This window comes from Heterostelium album, assembly GCF_000004825.1.
Source record: "Heterostelium album PN500 unplaced genomic scaffold PPL_scaffold4, whole genome shotgun sequence".
Classification (NCBI taxonomy): Eukaryota; Evosea; class Eumycetozoa; order Acytosteliales; family Acytosteliaceae; genus Heterostelium; species Heterostelium album.
This window is the reverse complement of record NW_008805066.1, coordinates 1,073,092-1,089,115: the sequence shown is the minus strand read 5'-3', so window position 1 is coordinate 1,089,115 and position 16,024 is coordinate 1,073,092. Positions and strand designations below refer to the sequence as shown.

At 30.8% G+C, this 16,024-nt stretch overlaps 5 protein-coding genes across 5 annotated transcripts; 3 read left to right on the top strand and 2 right to left on the bottom strand.

Moving 5' to 3' along the window:
* Positions 1–156: 156 nt before the first annotated feature.
* On the top strand, positions 157–4,933 carry PPL_04996 (calcium-binding EGF-like domain-containing protein; the record flags this gene model as incomplete). The annotated part of the gene is made up of 6 exons (XM_020575892.1): positions 157–436; positions 506–808; positions 872–1,465; positions 1,530–1,868; positions 1,941–2,297; positions 2,349–4,933. The coding sequence occupies 6 exons, from the start codon at positions 157–159 to the stop codon at positions 4,931–4,933; spliced, it is 4,458 nt and encodes a 1,485-aa protein (XP_020434208.1).
* Positions 4,934–5,310: 377 nt separating this feature from the next.
* PPL_04995 (uncharacterized protein) lies at positions 5,311–5,822 on the bottom strand (the record flags this gene model as incomplete). The annotated part of the gene is made up of 4 exons (XM_020575891.1): positions 5,311–5,469; positions 5,579–5,698; positions 5,753–5,774; positions 5,809–5,822. 4 exons carry the CDS (start codon positions 5,820–5,822, stop codon positions 5,311–5,313), a joined length of 315 nt encoding a protein of 104 aa, XP_020434207.1.
* A 377-nt stretch (positions 5,823–6,199) lies between these two features.
* Positions 6,200–6,818, bottom strand: PPL_04994 (uncharacterized protein; the record flags this gene model as incomplete). Its single annotated transcript, XM_020575890.1, has 2 exons — positions 6,200–6,327; positions 6,731–6,818. The coding sequence occupies 2 exons, from the start codon at positions 6,816–6,818 to the stop codon at positions 6,200–6,202; spliced, it is 216 nt and encodes a 71-aa protein (XP_020434206.1).
* Positions 6,819–7,381: 563 nt separating this feature from the next.
* PPL_04993 (EGF-like domain-containing protein) lies at positions 7,382–11,846 on the top strand (the record flags this gene model as incomplete). The annotated part of the gene is made up of 6 exons (XM_020575889.1): positions 7,382–7,664; positions 7,745–8,068; positions 8,139–8,753; positions 8,821–9,183; positions 9,267–9,623; positions 9,688–11,846. The coding sequence occupies 6 exons, from the start codon at positions 7,382–7,384 to the stop codon at positions 11,844–11,846; spliced, it is 4,101 nt and encodes a 1,366-aa protein (XP_020434205.1).
* A 949-nt stretch (positions 11,847–12,795) lies between these two features.
* PPL_04992 (uncharacterized protein) lies at positions 12,796–14,556 on the top strand (the record flags this gene model as incomplete). Its single annotated transcript, XM_020575888.1, has 1 exon — positions 12,796–14,556. The coding sequence occupies one exon, from the start codon at positions 12,796–12,798 to the stop codon at positions 14,554–14,556; it is 1,761 nt and encodes a 586-aa protein (XP_020434204.1).
* Between the last annotated feature and the right edge of the window lie 1,468 nt (positions 14,557–16,024).

The window sequence follows — 16,024 nt, the reverse complement described above, 5'->3', positions numbered from 1 at the left end:
TTATTTTCTTTTTCTTTATTATTTATAATACTAATACTAATTGGTTTGTATTTAATAAATATAAAATTTTTTTTTTTTTTTATTAATTAATTTTTAATTTTATATATATTTATTTATTTTTGTAAAAAAGTAAAAATAAATAGTACTATTAATATTATGGCTAATACACCACCGTATTTCGTGACTGTTAGTGCCACCAGTTGTAATTATGTTTACCAAGTTATGGTAAATTCTAGCAATTGGAATTTCAATAATTTTATAGGTGGTTTTACACTCGGTTCATCATACACTTCCTTTTGGGGAGATAAAAACACAACTTTTGTAACGTATTCAATGTATGCCTCCAATGTATTCCCAACAATAAATTCCTTAAACTATACTGCTACTTATAAAGCTATGACTTCTCAAGAATCTATTCGAATCCCAAAGTGTGAATGTAAGATATATTTTTTACAAAAAATTGTTTTATTCAAGAATATTTATTTATTTTATTATTTTTTTTAAGTGTTTACAAATTTCATTTTAACAGCTTCACCTGTTTTCCAACAGGATAGTCGTTCAATGCGATTTGTCCAATATCTTAATGTTAGTAATCCGATGAACCAAATTAGACCCACCCTAGGTATGCAAGCGCCAGGATATTGGATTGATACAAAGGTTCAATTGACATCACCATATCAAACCAATTGGGTAATTATTACTTACAAAGCTACAAACTTACAGAATTTCAATGGAAAGAGTGGTACTTTCTACCCAACTAGTGTAAGTCAAAATACCAGTCCTATTCCACTCAATAATCCATACGATAGTAAGTTTGTTTTATCATTGGATACTATCATTTTCAATATAATTAAATCTTTATTTTATTTAGATGTTAGAACAACAGTATTAGGTTATAATTCAAAATCAATTTCCAAAACAAAGCTATTTGCTCAAAGTTTTGTTATGAATATTGCCAATTTGAATTCTGCACTGGGTTTCGGTAATATGGGGTATGATGTTATCTATTATCCAGTTCTTGGAAACAGGGCTAATGCTACCTACCATTTATTTGTAAATGCAACTGGAAGCTCTGGAGCTATACCTCTGAATCTCTTTGACCAAACATACACTACCAATCCAACGTTTTTTGGATTTGCAACTTCTTTCACACTTTTAAATGTAGGAAGCTTCCTATCTTCGATAGTACAAGACAACACCGTCAATTCTTTTATCCTTAATATTAATTTCGTTTTGGATACCATTGGTTTGTCACCGGTATCCACCACATACAGCATCCCAATCACCAACAATATGTATTACCCAGTTGGAATAAGATCGGTGACAAACAATGGAATCAATGGTGCTTCCTATAAATTCTCTTTCGATTCACTCTACCCGAATGTAACATATAGTGACAATGTTATTGTCACTTATTACGGCAAGTTAACCAATATACCACTTTCATTCACCTGGACACCAACTCGTAAGTTATAAACAATCAAAATCATTTTTTTTCTCATTTATTAATTTGAATTTTCTTGTTTTAGCTCCTGCTTATTCTTGTTGTAATTCAGTTATGATCCAAAATTTACAAATATTCCCAGTTTCATCATTCACTTTTATCGTTAGATTTGATATATTCAATAGACAATTTTTTGGAGTCCAGCAAATAAATCTTTACAATACCTTCATGTATGGATATCATTTGGTAAAAGGAAACATAAATAATGGAGTATTCGAATTAATTGTAGATTGGATAGGAATGGAATTTAACTCTTTTATTTATCCAGTTTCTTACTATCCAACTAGGGATGGTGCTGTTACTGTGGAAACTCAAGCAGTTAACGATATGTTCCAATTTCTTCCACAAATACCTTCGCAATTAAGTAAGTATTATTACTTTATTTATAACTATTATTGTTTTTTCTAATTCTAATCTTTAAATTATCTATTTTTAGCACAATTCACAGTTGATGATATTACATCATTCAAATTCGAACCAAATGTTGTTGATGTTTCCAATGGAACAGGATCAACAACACTTATTTTCAACTTTTCAAACAGCAAAGCAACCGATCGACCATCAATATATTTCCCATCATACTCACATCTTCCAGGAATCATTGACACAAACAATGTATTCACTGGATATTATAATGCATCAACAAATATGTTTAATATTCCAATTACAATCAGACAACAACTATTTTCAAGATCACTAAATTACAATTTAACATCAGCACCATCATATATATCAAGAGATTTTATCTCATTAAAATTTGGATCAGATGCTTTTATAAATGTTGTTTCAGATTGTAAGTTTATAATAGAAAAAGTTATTAAAGATACTATTTAATTAACCATAGTTTATACTTCAATAACAGATGCCGATGAAATGGGACCAAATGTTGAAGTTCTTAAACAATATCCTGGAAATACTGTCACTGTACAAGCAACTGATGACGTTACAATTGGTTGGGACTTTATACTCAATGATAAACCAAGTGGATTCAGTCATGGTGTTGCAATGATTTCTTCAAATATTGATATTATCCCCATAAATATAACATTTACTTCTCTTAACAATACCGATGGTGATGAATTTTATGGAAATTATTCTATTCGTTTACCGATAAATGGAAATTGTAGAAGTCAAGTATACCATATCGATTTGGTTCTTTATGACTATCTTGGAAATGAAGCTGCTTCTAATTATGGAAACTCAATCACACCAAGATTAAATCCATTCTTTAAGTTGTGGGGTGATTTAACCAAAGAAGCACTCACAAATATCACAGTGAACTGTGCGATCACTCCAGATATCATGGCACCAGCAGTCACTGCTTTCACACTCCTCACACCAACGATTGATGTCGGTTCAAACAACAGAATATTCCAAGCTACTTTTACAGTCACAGATGATCTCTCCGGTATCTCTACAAATCCAAAAGACTATCCAGTTGTTGTATTATCCTATCTCTATGGAGAGAATACAATTTTGACAAGCACTCTTTCTTCAACAAACGGATTGTCCTCAATATTCACAGTGAATTCCCAACTTCCATATGGATTTGCAATGAAAGGAAATTACTTGATTTCAATTTATGGTGTTGTTGATAAACACAAGAATCTCGGTGGAATTACATCTTCAGAGATGAAAACAGCAGGAATGACATACTTTGGAACAACAACATTCGGTGTGACCACACCAGTTTTAGAGACAGCAGACCGTCTCACAAATGTTGGTGGACCAATCTACATTCGTGGAAAGAAAATGGGATTCGATTCAGATACAGTCTCTTGTCAAATCAACTATGGAGCAGGATATCAGAGTATTCCAATCAATCTTCGTTATCCATCTATTTTCTTGATCAATGTTGCAGCTGTTACTGGTTCATCGATTAAAGTTCAATTGACAGTGAATGGTATTGTCTCGAATGAACTTGAAATCTTCAAGTTTGTTATTCCACCACCTGGACCACGTCCACCACCAAGACCAACTCTCTCACCAATATCTACCTCCACAACAGATTCAATTTCGACAATGACACCAATTACAACAACTTCAACTACAGATTCAACTACCTCCACTACAGGAACATCAACATCTACAACTTCAACTACCGATTCAACTACCTCTACAACAGGTACGTCAACATCTACAACCTCCACTACCTCTACTACAGAAGAACATACATCTACAAGTTCAACTACAGATCCAACTACTTCAACCACAGTAACATCTACTTCTACAACCTCCACTACAGAAGAACCTACATCTACAAGTTCAACTACAGATTCAACTACCTCTACTACAGGAACATCAACATCTACAACATCAACTACCTCCACTACGGAAGATTCAACATCTACAAGTTCAACTACTTCAACGACAGGAGCATCTACATCTACAACATCAACTTCAACTTCGACAACAACAAGTACAACATCAACACCAAGTCCATCACCAGATCCAAAATGTCCAGGTGTAACTCCATGTTCTGGAAATGGAATATGTATTGCAGGTGAATGTTTTTGTAATAATCCTTGGTATGGACCTGATTGTAATTCGAAGAATCATGTTATTCCACCTCCACCAATCAATCCTGATCAACCAACTATAAACAATACCATTCCATCAGGAAGTGATGCACTAGCATATATTGTCAGTATTATATCAGTTGAAGAACTTCATGAGATTTCTGCCAACCAAGAAGTGATTGCATCTTTCAAACTTGCCAACTGGACAATGACCAATTTAACAACGGAAACACAATTCCTCTATCGATATGATGTTTCAGTTAAAGAGTCAACCAATATCACAGTTGATGTAGAATACTTCCAGAATGAAACAACAATTGTGTTTGGAAATGAGAACCTCACAATGTTACCTTCAACAATCAAATATTCAATCTCGATGACACCTTATCAATTCCAAGATAAACTTACAACACTTCAACTTATCATGTCAGCCACTATCGAAACAAAAGCAGATGGTACATGCTCAGCGAAAACAATTGGTGGTGCTCCCAATGATCTCCAATGGGTCAAATTGAATATCGACAAGCAATCACTTTATGGACGATTCCTTAGATTTGCGGTGATTGATAATAATGTTCAACCAATCTCCAATGTCTTGCTGGACTCTGAAATGAATCCAATCGATACAGAATCAAGTGTTCAGACATTTATTGGTATCAATATCCCACAATATGAAAATGGAATTAAACTCGATCCCGATTTTTCAGTTCTCATTGATAATGATTCACCTACAGATTCGAAATGTAAGAGTAAGAACAATAAGCTTAGTGCTGGTGCAATCGCTGGAATCACTGTTGGTGCTGCTGTATTCTGTGCCGCTGTTATTGGAGGTGCAATCTTGATAAAATCAAAGTTAAGAGCAAGAAGATTCAATATCAAATTGAAAAAGAAACTAAATTCACATAAATAACTAAATAATAAAAGATAGTTCGATCTATTTGATACTACATCATTCAAAACATCAAAAATATCTAATTTTTATTGATTTATTAATGTAGATGAAAATGGTAAGGAAGATTGTTCTATTCAATCAAGAGATAAAGATGAAAGATTGATTCTAAGTCTGTCAACAGCTCCAACGCAATGAATGATTAAGTTTGGTCCATTTGCTGCATTAGGTGCCAGGTTGAGCGGTATAGCAATGCACAATACGTTTGGATAATTCTCATCGAGACCTTTGTAGTTGATTGTACTTACTGCAACAAGATTTTGGAAATAAACTTGTGGCCATTGGAGTTGTTGGAGTTTAAGACGCTTTTTCTCGAGAGCATTCTGGAGATCTTCTTTTCATCTGGTAGGAGACCCTCTGGGTTGGCCAATCGTTTCTCTCTCTTTGGAATGTCCGACTGTAGTTGATTGATCTCGTTGGAGACGTTGCTTTGTTGGACAGCTACTTGGCTGGCAAGATAGGCAAGATAGCATTGCAGTAGAGATACACATTACCGCCTTTACTATCAAATAAGATACCAGACTGTACACCGAATGTAATTCAGCGACACATCTTTCTTTGTTGACATTCCAGTTCATTGTTTTCTCCAATGAGATAAGGGCGTACTTGTACCATAAAGTCTGGTGGTATTTTATATGGTCTATTATCTTTTGTGTCATCGGAAAGACTTGCATATCTATCTGCAGATATGAAACCACAATCTGCTATGCTTGAAGTGGATAAAAACTATTAACAATCTCGCGCTCTCTTTACTTTCAATGTTTTGTTACTAATACTTACTGTGAAACTTTGATCCCATTCACTTTGTATTTAAATATAGTTTTCGATCCAATTACTGAGCCATTAACATTGCTATTTTTGTTCTAGTTGCGCAACTGGCTTGCTAACTCTACACATTGATTGTCAGGTCGTCCAGCCATGTATCTGATCCACAAAACAGTACTTCCTTCAGTTTCTATACAAAGTTGGTTATTGAACTGCTCAATCTCGCCGAGTGGGTCAAAGAGCTTGCTAAGAATTAGAGGTGCAATGTTCAGAGGTGTTTCAACTGGAATCTTAATCTTTTGTACTAGAGGGTCGTAGTCGAATATTGGTACTTGGTGGTTGAGATTTACTAATTTACTATATGAATTAAATCAAACTTCCAAAGAAGTCGTAAATATTCAAAGATATGATGTTCTACTTCTTCTTCTATTTGATTATTATTATTATTACTATTATTTGTATTCATAGTGTAAATTGAAGGAGATGTCTAACAAATGTAAGGTAGATAAGCATCTCTGCTGATGTTATATTAAATATATATTTAATATTAACAAAACAAAGACTAGTTCCTGCATCTTTCTTCTCACTATCTTATTTTAAAATAATAAATTTAAAAATATTTGAATATTCTTTTGATTGGTATCTATTCAAAATAAAAAAAAAAATTTTTTTAAAGTTTTTTATGTTTACAAAACTAACTTCTTCAAATTATCTCCATCCATCTTTTAAACTTTGCATTCCTGACTTTAATTTTTACAATAGATCAGTTATTGGTTTTTAAAAACAATCTAAAGAATAAAATATAATTTATTAAAGTTATATTATTTTATTTTTATTTTATAACTGCTAATCACAAAAAAAAAAATGTTTTTTTTTTGTTTTCTTTTTTTTTTTTTTTTTTTTTTATCAATTCAAAAAAGTTCAATTTGATTTAAAGATCTCGGTACATTGATCGTTTATAATAAATAATCAATAGAAATAAATCGAAAAAACAAGTAATTGAATCATAGTAAATGACTCTTGAACTGGTACTATTTTTCAATGGGAATAAAATGGAAAGATTGTTTTCAACATTCGCCATATTTAACCATTTTACATTCTGCCGATTAAAAAAAGTTGTTCAATCTCTGATTTATGCAAAAATTTAATTCGTAAAAAATGCTGAAATCGGTAATTTGAAAAAATTTTGTTTAAAATTTGCATTCATCTTAAGATCAATCCATCTTAACTTTTTGAATGACCCCCAGAAATTTCGAAAAAACTTTTTGTTCATGAAACAGTTAAATGAAAACCAAAAAAATCAAAAGATTTTTTTGATTTTTTGTAAAATCGGGACTCACGATCAATATCTATTTTTTTTATTTTTTTTTATTTTTTTTTTTTCAAATGTAATCGTTGTTTCGATCTCTTCAGAAATGATAAAGTGGATTAAAACTGATCTTTTAAGAACATTTTTTTTTTTCTTCAAATCCAAAACAAAATGTATAACAATAAAATATGGATTTTATTATTTTTATTATTTCTTTTTAAAAATGGTAAAATAAATTATTATTTGAATCTTTTATTATGAAATATTCATATACTAATGAATTAATATATTTTAAAATAAAAAAATAAAAAGTAAATTCACAAATTACAAGATATATGTACCCTTATCCAACAGCAATTGAACTTAATGGTTGTACTGCAAAATTACTGGGTGGTTATAAAGTAAACTCCTCTGCTTCAGAGAGTATTTTTATCAATCCAACAAACACTTCTTTTACCTATACAAAAGGAGCTGCTTCCGTGAATACTATAACAGACTATGTATTGTTCGACATAGGAATTTTGAAACTTTATGAAGGTTTGAACAATCTCACTCTAACTGTTACTGGAAGATATTATGGAAGTTCTACTGATTACTACGGAACTTTGTTATGTAAAAGTAAGGAGATATATAGTTTTTTTTATTTATTTGTTTTAAAAATAAATATTAATATGTTTTATATTTATTTCTATTAATAGTACCACAAGGACCATTTACGATTTCAAGGCAATCAGAGCTCTATTATGACGGATTTGTTTTCTATCAATATTTATATTTAGACAACCCGTTATATATGTCAAAGACTGATGTGAATGCCAATTCTTTTTATTCTCTTACCACAACAGCACCAAATTACTGGATTAATTCCACACCGATGACTCTGAGGCCAACCAATTGGGTGAAATATACTTTTTCTAGTACCTCTTTTTTAAGTATCGCCACTGTTGGAGCCACTCTCACAGGATCTGTTTTCAATACTTTTAAGACATTGATTGATATTAAAAGTCCTTATCTTGGAGATTGTAAGTTTTTTTATTATTTTTTAATTTTTTATTTATTAATAATTTCTTTCTTTTTTTTTTTTATATATAGATGTTAGAACCACACAGGTTAAAGATTATTATTATTATCCTGTTCCATACAGTAGACCAGTTGATACATTAAGTTGGAGTGTTATTTTAAATATTGCCAATTTGAATTCAGTGGTTGGAACTGGAACATTTAACCAATCAAACTCTGTTTTAATTCCACTTTGGGGAAATCAAACTACTGGATTCTATAATGCATTTTCAAGATCATCGATTGTAAATGTCACCAATATCAATCCTTTTAATTTATATATCGCTGATAGTTCAGTAGATCTATTGGCAACTTTGTACGAGCGTACCAAACTTTTAATAGCAAACACCCCTGTTGGATCAGCCACTCAAGATGCAATTTCAAACAATTTTATTGTTAGTTCAAGTGTCTATATCGATGCGTTGGTCGATAGAATATTTTATGCCTTCCAAAACCCTAGCCCAATGAAAATCAGAATGGATTATCCTTTTGGAATTGTCTACAATGCAACTAAATATCAAGTGAAATTCGATTATCTTTATTCAAGTTTTAGAGGTCAATTTACTATGGCATCTTTGAATCAATATTTCAGTTACCAAGGTTACTATTACTATTTCCAAACTTTCTTCCCACTGTGGAGTCCAACAAGTAAGTAACAAACAATGTTTGTAGAATTATTTAATTTGAATCTAATATTAATCAAAATAATTTTTAGTGCCTGTTGTACCAACTGCTACCTATGGTCAATATGTCGTAAGTGGAATTTCTTTCAAGAAGATTTCTAGTTTTACATTTGTTGTAAGAATTAATACTGCCAGTCCACATGGTTTCAGAATATTAAATATTTATGAACAAAACATCAGAGATTACGATTTAATTTCTGGAGATCTTACAAATGGACAATTGGAAATTGTTATAGACTTTTTGCCAACACAATTGGCTACTTTTTATAAAACATATTCTTACATCCACTTTTATGATTTCCAAGGAATCTTTGATTATGATTCCGATACTTTTAGTATCAGTCCATTCTCTAACCCAGTGGATTTTATTGTACCTACTGTTCCACCAGGTTTAAGTAAGTATTATTATTTTTTTTTTCTTTAATCTTTAAATTTTTATTTATTTATTTATTTTTTATTTAATTTATTTATTTTTTAGCTCCTTTGGAAGTTGATGATATCACCTATTGGAAATTCGAACCAAATAATATAGATGTTTCAGATGGACCAGTAAGAACCACTTTGATTTTCAATTTCACCAATGGAACACCAGATGATATTCCTAGTATTTATGTACCACCAAGATCTCAAAGTCCAGATTCAATCAATCCAAACTATATTTACAGAGGATATTTCAATGAAACTACCAAACTCTTTAATATTCCAATTTATATTAAAGAAAAGACATTCACTGGTACTTTGAAATATAATTTAACTGGATACCCAGCTCAGATTCCATATGAAATTATTAAAATTAATTTTGGATATGATGCTGATTTGAATGTAACATCAAGAGGTAATGTTTATTTAAGAATAATATTTATAATTTTTTATTAATATTTAAATATGTTATTTTATAGTTGGTGATGAAATGGGACCTATTGTAACAAAAATTGTTAAAGCCTCAGGATCTACTGTTCGTATACAGCCAAATACCAATGGTACAATCTCTTGGAATATTACCATCAATGATTCAAGTGGTTTCAAGTATGGTGTTGCTATGATCGTATCAGACTATGACATTGGACCTACCAATATTACTTTTAGTGGTTCTGATGTGAAATCCGGAGATAAATACAATGGAGTCTATCAAATTTCAAAGGAGATCAACGGTAACTGCAGATCCCAGACATATACACTACACTTGGAGTTGTTTGATTATCTCGATAACATGGCGAGTTCCAAGTATTATTTCTACTCGAGTGCCATCACCCCAGTATATTTCATGTTCAATACATCGGATGCTATGTACATGACAACTATTAATGTTGTTTGCTATGTCCCAGTAGATGATACTCCACCAACTCTATCCAACTTTACATTGTTAACACCATCAGTGGATGTCGGTCAAATCAATAGAGAGATCAGTGCAATTTTCACTATTTCCGATATGGAGTCAGGTATTGCTTTGGAACCAAAGAACAATCCATACCTTTATGCCACTTCTCATTTCGGATTGCACCATAAGATGGCTTCAACATTGGTATCAAGCGACGGTCAAAATGCAACTTACCAAGTGAACGGTCAACTACCATATGGTTTCGGAATGAAAGGAATTATTCTCTCCATCTATGGTGCATTCAATAACCATCTCTCTATAAATGGTTTCCCAACAAGTTATTTGAAAACCAATGGATTCTCCTACTATGTATCAACCACTTTCAATATTAAAACTCCAATTTTGGAATCAGCAAACAATGTTTCTATGGATGGAGGTTTGGCTTTTGTTCGAGGAAGAAAGATGGGATTAGATACAGATATTGTTACTCTTACAGTTTATTATGAAAATGAGACTTTAGTTGTTGCACCAACAGCTCATTCCTCTACTATTTTCACTGTTCAAATCAGAGCTGGAAATGATAGTGTCACAGTCAAGTTGAATGTCAATGGTATCGATTCAAATCTACTTACCATTAATAGATTTGTCATTCCAGTAGCAATTCCAGTTCCACCAATTCCTCCAACTCCAACTCCAACCGACCCAACACCATCTCCAACCAATCCGACATCTTCACCAAGCAACACACCCAACCCAGTTGTTTGCCCAGGAAAGACACCATGCTCAGATCATGGTAAATGTATTGATGGTGAATGTGTTTGTAGTAACCCTTGGAATGGTCCTGATTGTTCCTCCAGAAATCATATTCTTCCTCCCCCACCAATTCAACCATCTCAGCCAACAATCAACAACACCATTCCTTCAGGAAATGATGATTTCAACAAGCTTATCAGTACAATCTCTATCGTTTCTCTGAGAGAATTATCATCTACAGGAGATGTCCTTGTAACTCATACATTATCAAATTGGACAATGTATAACTTGACAACCGAAAAGAATTTCATTTTCAGATATGAATTGGTATTAGAAGAATCAAATGTTACAGTTGACATTGAATATTTCTTTAATGAAACAACAATAGTGTTTGCCAATGAGAATATCACAATGTTACCGTCAACTATAAAATACTCAGTTTCGCTAACACCATATCGATTCAAAGATAATCTTTCTACACTCCAACTCGTGATGTCAGCCGCATTAAGTTCAAACGATGACGATACATGTTCAAAGGTGTCTTATGGTGGTACCAAGGATAATCTCCAATGGATTAAATTGAATATCGACGAACAATCACTCTATGGAAGATTCTTGAGAGTTGCAGAGATCGATGATGCAGCGGTATCTATCACCAATTCACTGCTGGACGAAGAAATGAACCCGGTAAATACAGAATCGAGTGTTCAGACATTCATTGGTATCAACATCCCACACTTTACAAGAAATGTAAAGTTAGATCCAGATTTCTCTGCCTTGATTGACCAAGGAGATTTAACCAACGGTAAATGTAAACGTTCAAGTAAACTTAGTACTGCTGCAATTGCTGGAATAACAGTTGGTGCTGTTGTATTTGTTGCAGCCGCTGTTGGTACTACTATGTATTTTGTAAAGAAAGCGAAATTCAATGCAAATATCAAGAAAATGGAAAAGAGAATGAGTCAATTAAAGACAAATAGTGAATAAATTAATGTTAGAATAATAAATTAGTTTTTAATAATGTCTGTGTTTTGTATTTTTTAATTTGGGTCCGTACAGATAAGATTAATTGATTAAATGTTTGTATGTTTTAAATTTATTAAATTTTAATTTTAAGTTTATAATTTTAATCCAAAACGAAACTCCCAACCTTCAGCTTGCATTATATAAAAGAAATTAATGATATTAAGAGTTGTAAATATATATATGTTAAATATTGGTGAAACGTGTCTTCATTTTCCAATCTTAGTAACCTGTCTTGATTTAACATCAGTCAACATTACTGTTTATAAAGCAGATAGATCGAATGATAACAGCAGCAACAGTGAGATCTGATGCATGGTATTTTAGTTCTTTTAACAGACTCTTGAATGACATACATGACAGATCATGATAATATCAGACAAGGAAGTAGATTAAGCAAGTCGTACAAATCGAGGACAAGATCCACGAGCTCGTCGAAGACTTGATGCATTGCAGCGTAGCATCATCATTGATCATTGGCAAAGAGTGGAACTAGACATTCAGTGAACTTTGTTATTTTTATCAGTATAGAATGGCTCTGGTAAAACAATCCATTAAAATCAATAACATTGATTAGATTCATTCTGGTAAACCGACAAATACAATCTCAGTCATTCTACACAGAGACAAACGCATTGAGAACAAGCCAGCAGTACCAGTAGAAGGAATGGGTCAGTGCTCAAGGAGTTTGCGTGATCACATTAGACTCTTCAATTTAGGCTATTGTAATAATAATAGAAAGCATATCTTACGCCCACTCGGACGGTGATAACGTTATGAACCTAAAAATTTAATTTTTTTTTTGTTTTTTTTTATTATTTTTTACAAATTTTTTTTGAATTCATGATCAAGCAAGATTTTTTGAAAAGATTCAATATTATATTCGAAGTGGTGAAGTTAAACACAGTTAATAATGACAATGAAATGTCTAAATCATCAGAAATCACACAAATTCATTTGTTATCAATGTAATTGTTTGATGTGTTCAAAATGTGTAACCAGTCATTACAAAGATCATCCTGATCATTCAGAATGGGAACATATCGATGACATCAAACATTCATTAAGTACATTGAATTTAGATGATATTATTGACACTGAGAAAACAACCAATAATCATATTAATAATGATAGTACAAATAATAATAGTAATAATTTCAAATCAAAAATCAACAATAAACTTAAATCTATATGGGAATCATTAAGATCATCGACATCCAGATATCAAAGATTATCAACAACAGAGAATGATATCAAACAACACTTTGAACAATTACATCAATATCTAATCATTGAAGAACATAAACTACAAAGAGATATTATCAATGATAAACATACAATCACAAATCAAATCGATAATAATATCAAGAATTTAAAATATTTAATAAATATTATCAATATATTTAATAAATTAAATAATAATAATAATGATAATATTAGTGATAATAATAGTAATATTAAAGATACATCAATAATATCAGATACAACAACATTATATTCAACAACAACAATGGAATCAATAACAACAAGTTCATCATTACAATCATTCATCAATCATAATAATCAAACATTATTCAATGAACATCATAATTATTTCAATATTGATGAACTTCTCAAACAAGATTCCTCAGATTCATCATCATTACTATTAGATATCATTCATAAATACAACAATCAATTCAATGAATCAACAACAAACACAGACAATAATAACTTAAGATTATCATCATATAAATTATCAATCAAACAACCTGATTTCAATCAATTGAATTCAATCATTGAACAATCAATCAAACTTGATCGAATTAAATCAACTGAATCACCAATAAATACAACAACAACAACAAACAACAATGATAATAAACAATCTTATATTTTCATAACACACAATGGAAAAGGAGCAACACTGATCAACACATCAAACAACAATTCAATTGAAGAATTACAGTTTGATTATCAATTTTATTGTACATTCAACTCGATTATTTCAATTGGTGAATATATCTATATATTCGGTGGATCAAATAATGAAAAAAAATGGCTTAAAATATCAATGAAATCGAAATCAATTGAACATATTGGTGATATCGAAGGAATCAAAGGTGATTATTTGATATCAGTTTGTTATGATGGTCAAGATCATATCTATTTAGTGAATGGTCACAGTACAAAGAATAGAATTGATCGATTCAACATCAAGACAATGAAATTTGAATCATATCATCAATTACCTGTTGGATACGATAGACAAGTATCATCAATGATCTTCAAAGGTTCATTATATTCAATATCATGGAATCAAAAAAAGATGTTTCAATTCGATTTAACAAATAGAACGATAATAGATCATCAAATTGAGATTACACCATGGTCAGGATGTCATGATAACAATGGAAATTTCTTCATTTTAGATATAAAAAACAAACGATTCATCAAATACAATGTTGAAACCAAACAAACAATCAATCTCAATGATGTTCCTTTCGCAAATGGAAAGTATATATATGTGAAGTATCATCTCGAATCACCAACATCAAGTTATATCTATTCATTTGGTAATAAAAATGATGATAATTTCAGATATTCAATTGAATCCAATCAATGTGAACCATCCTTTAGAGATATTATTAATAAAGATAGAGCATGGTGTGCATCTACTTCAATTACATTATAAATTATCTAATAAAAAAAGATTTAGAACTAAAATAAGATATAATATATGTGAAAAATAGTTAGTTATTTTATTATATTATTTCATCAACTAGTTTTTAATCTACACTTTATCTTTTGTGTCTTTATCGATTTTAAAAATTATCTATTCATTAATTACTTGTTATCTCATTTTATTTATTTACAAATTTTTTTTGTTGACCAATACACCCTTTTTAAGCATCGATTATTCAATGGTCATTTATTTATTCATTCACTAATATATAGATTCTTTCTTTATTCTATATATAATTGATCTATGAATAGATATATTTAACTTTGTTAAGATAGATCAAGAGTGATCTCACAAAAAGATATTCAAGAAAGCATTCTTTGAAAAAAGAAGAAGATCTACCTTATTTGTCCAGAGATGGCATTTGCTGACAATTTCTCGATTAAATCATTGCTTAGAAACTCTGAAATGTAATGCTATTCCCACTCCACTATCACTTCTAAATCTCAAACAAAAAGCTTTGAACACTTTTGGATAGTATTATATTAGATTAATATTGGAGACAGAGTAAGTATTATTAACTAACAACTATCGTTATATAATAGTCCAACTAACATATTCTAACAAATAATTTAAATATACCTATATTTTTTTACGTTGTATTTAGATGTTTTAATTTAGTTCCAATACGTCATATTCCTAGTATTTGGATTTTTGGTGTGGCTGCCGGGCGAGGCGCCACGGCCACAGACAACTATTAACTTTTTGAAACTTCAATAAATTTTAATATAATTTTTTGGTGTGGCTGTGATACAAATTAAGATTCTATCATTAATTAAGGTTTAATAAGGTTAGGGTACTCTAAAATGATAACATTGTAATTATTGAAACAAATAACACTAAACTATACTGCAGTTGATGTGAAATAATAAATAATAAAATAATTGTTTTGGATGATCACAGGTGTGGATCACAAATTATTTTTTTTTTATTTTTTTTAAAAATTATCATTTTGATTTGGAACTTCATATTTAATAGTTATAATATCATTATTTGTATTTTATAGATGTTATTACTTGTTTTTTAAGTCAAAATATTAAATTTATTTGAAGAATATTCGAATGTAGTTCCATACTTGTAAGTTATAACCACAATATTTAACATAGAGATTTGATCATTACTAACGCAATTAATTGTAATAATAGATCATTGTAGAATACACAAAAGTGGTCATCTCTGAGGTGGTCTATTGGTTGTACATGTCATAGAATTTAAAGATAATGATAACATCTCTACTACATCCGGTGTGTGCTTGGCGAATGAATGTATTTGAATTCGTAGTAGCACTACTTGACTGCATACAATGTTTCAGATTGTTTAGCTGCCACTAAATAGCCTGATGCGTATACCATGAGCAGTCTGTTATGCATGATAGTTCCTGTACGTCAGCAATAGCAACAGAGTTATACATACGATCTAG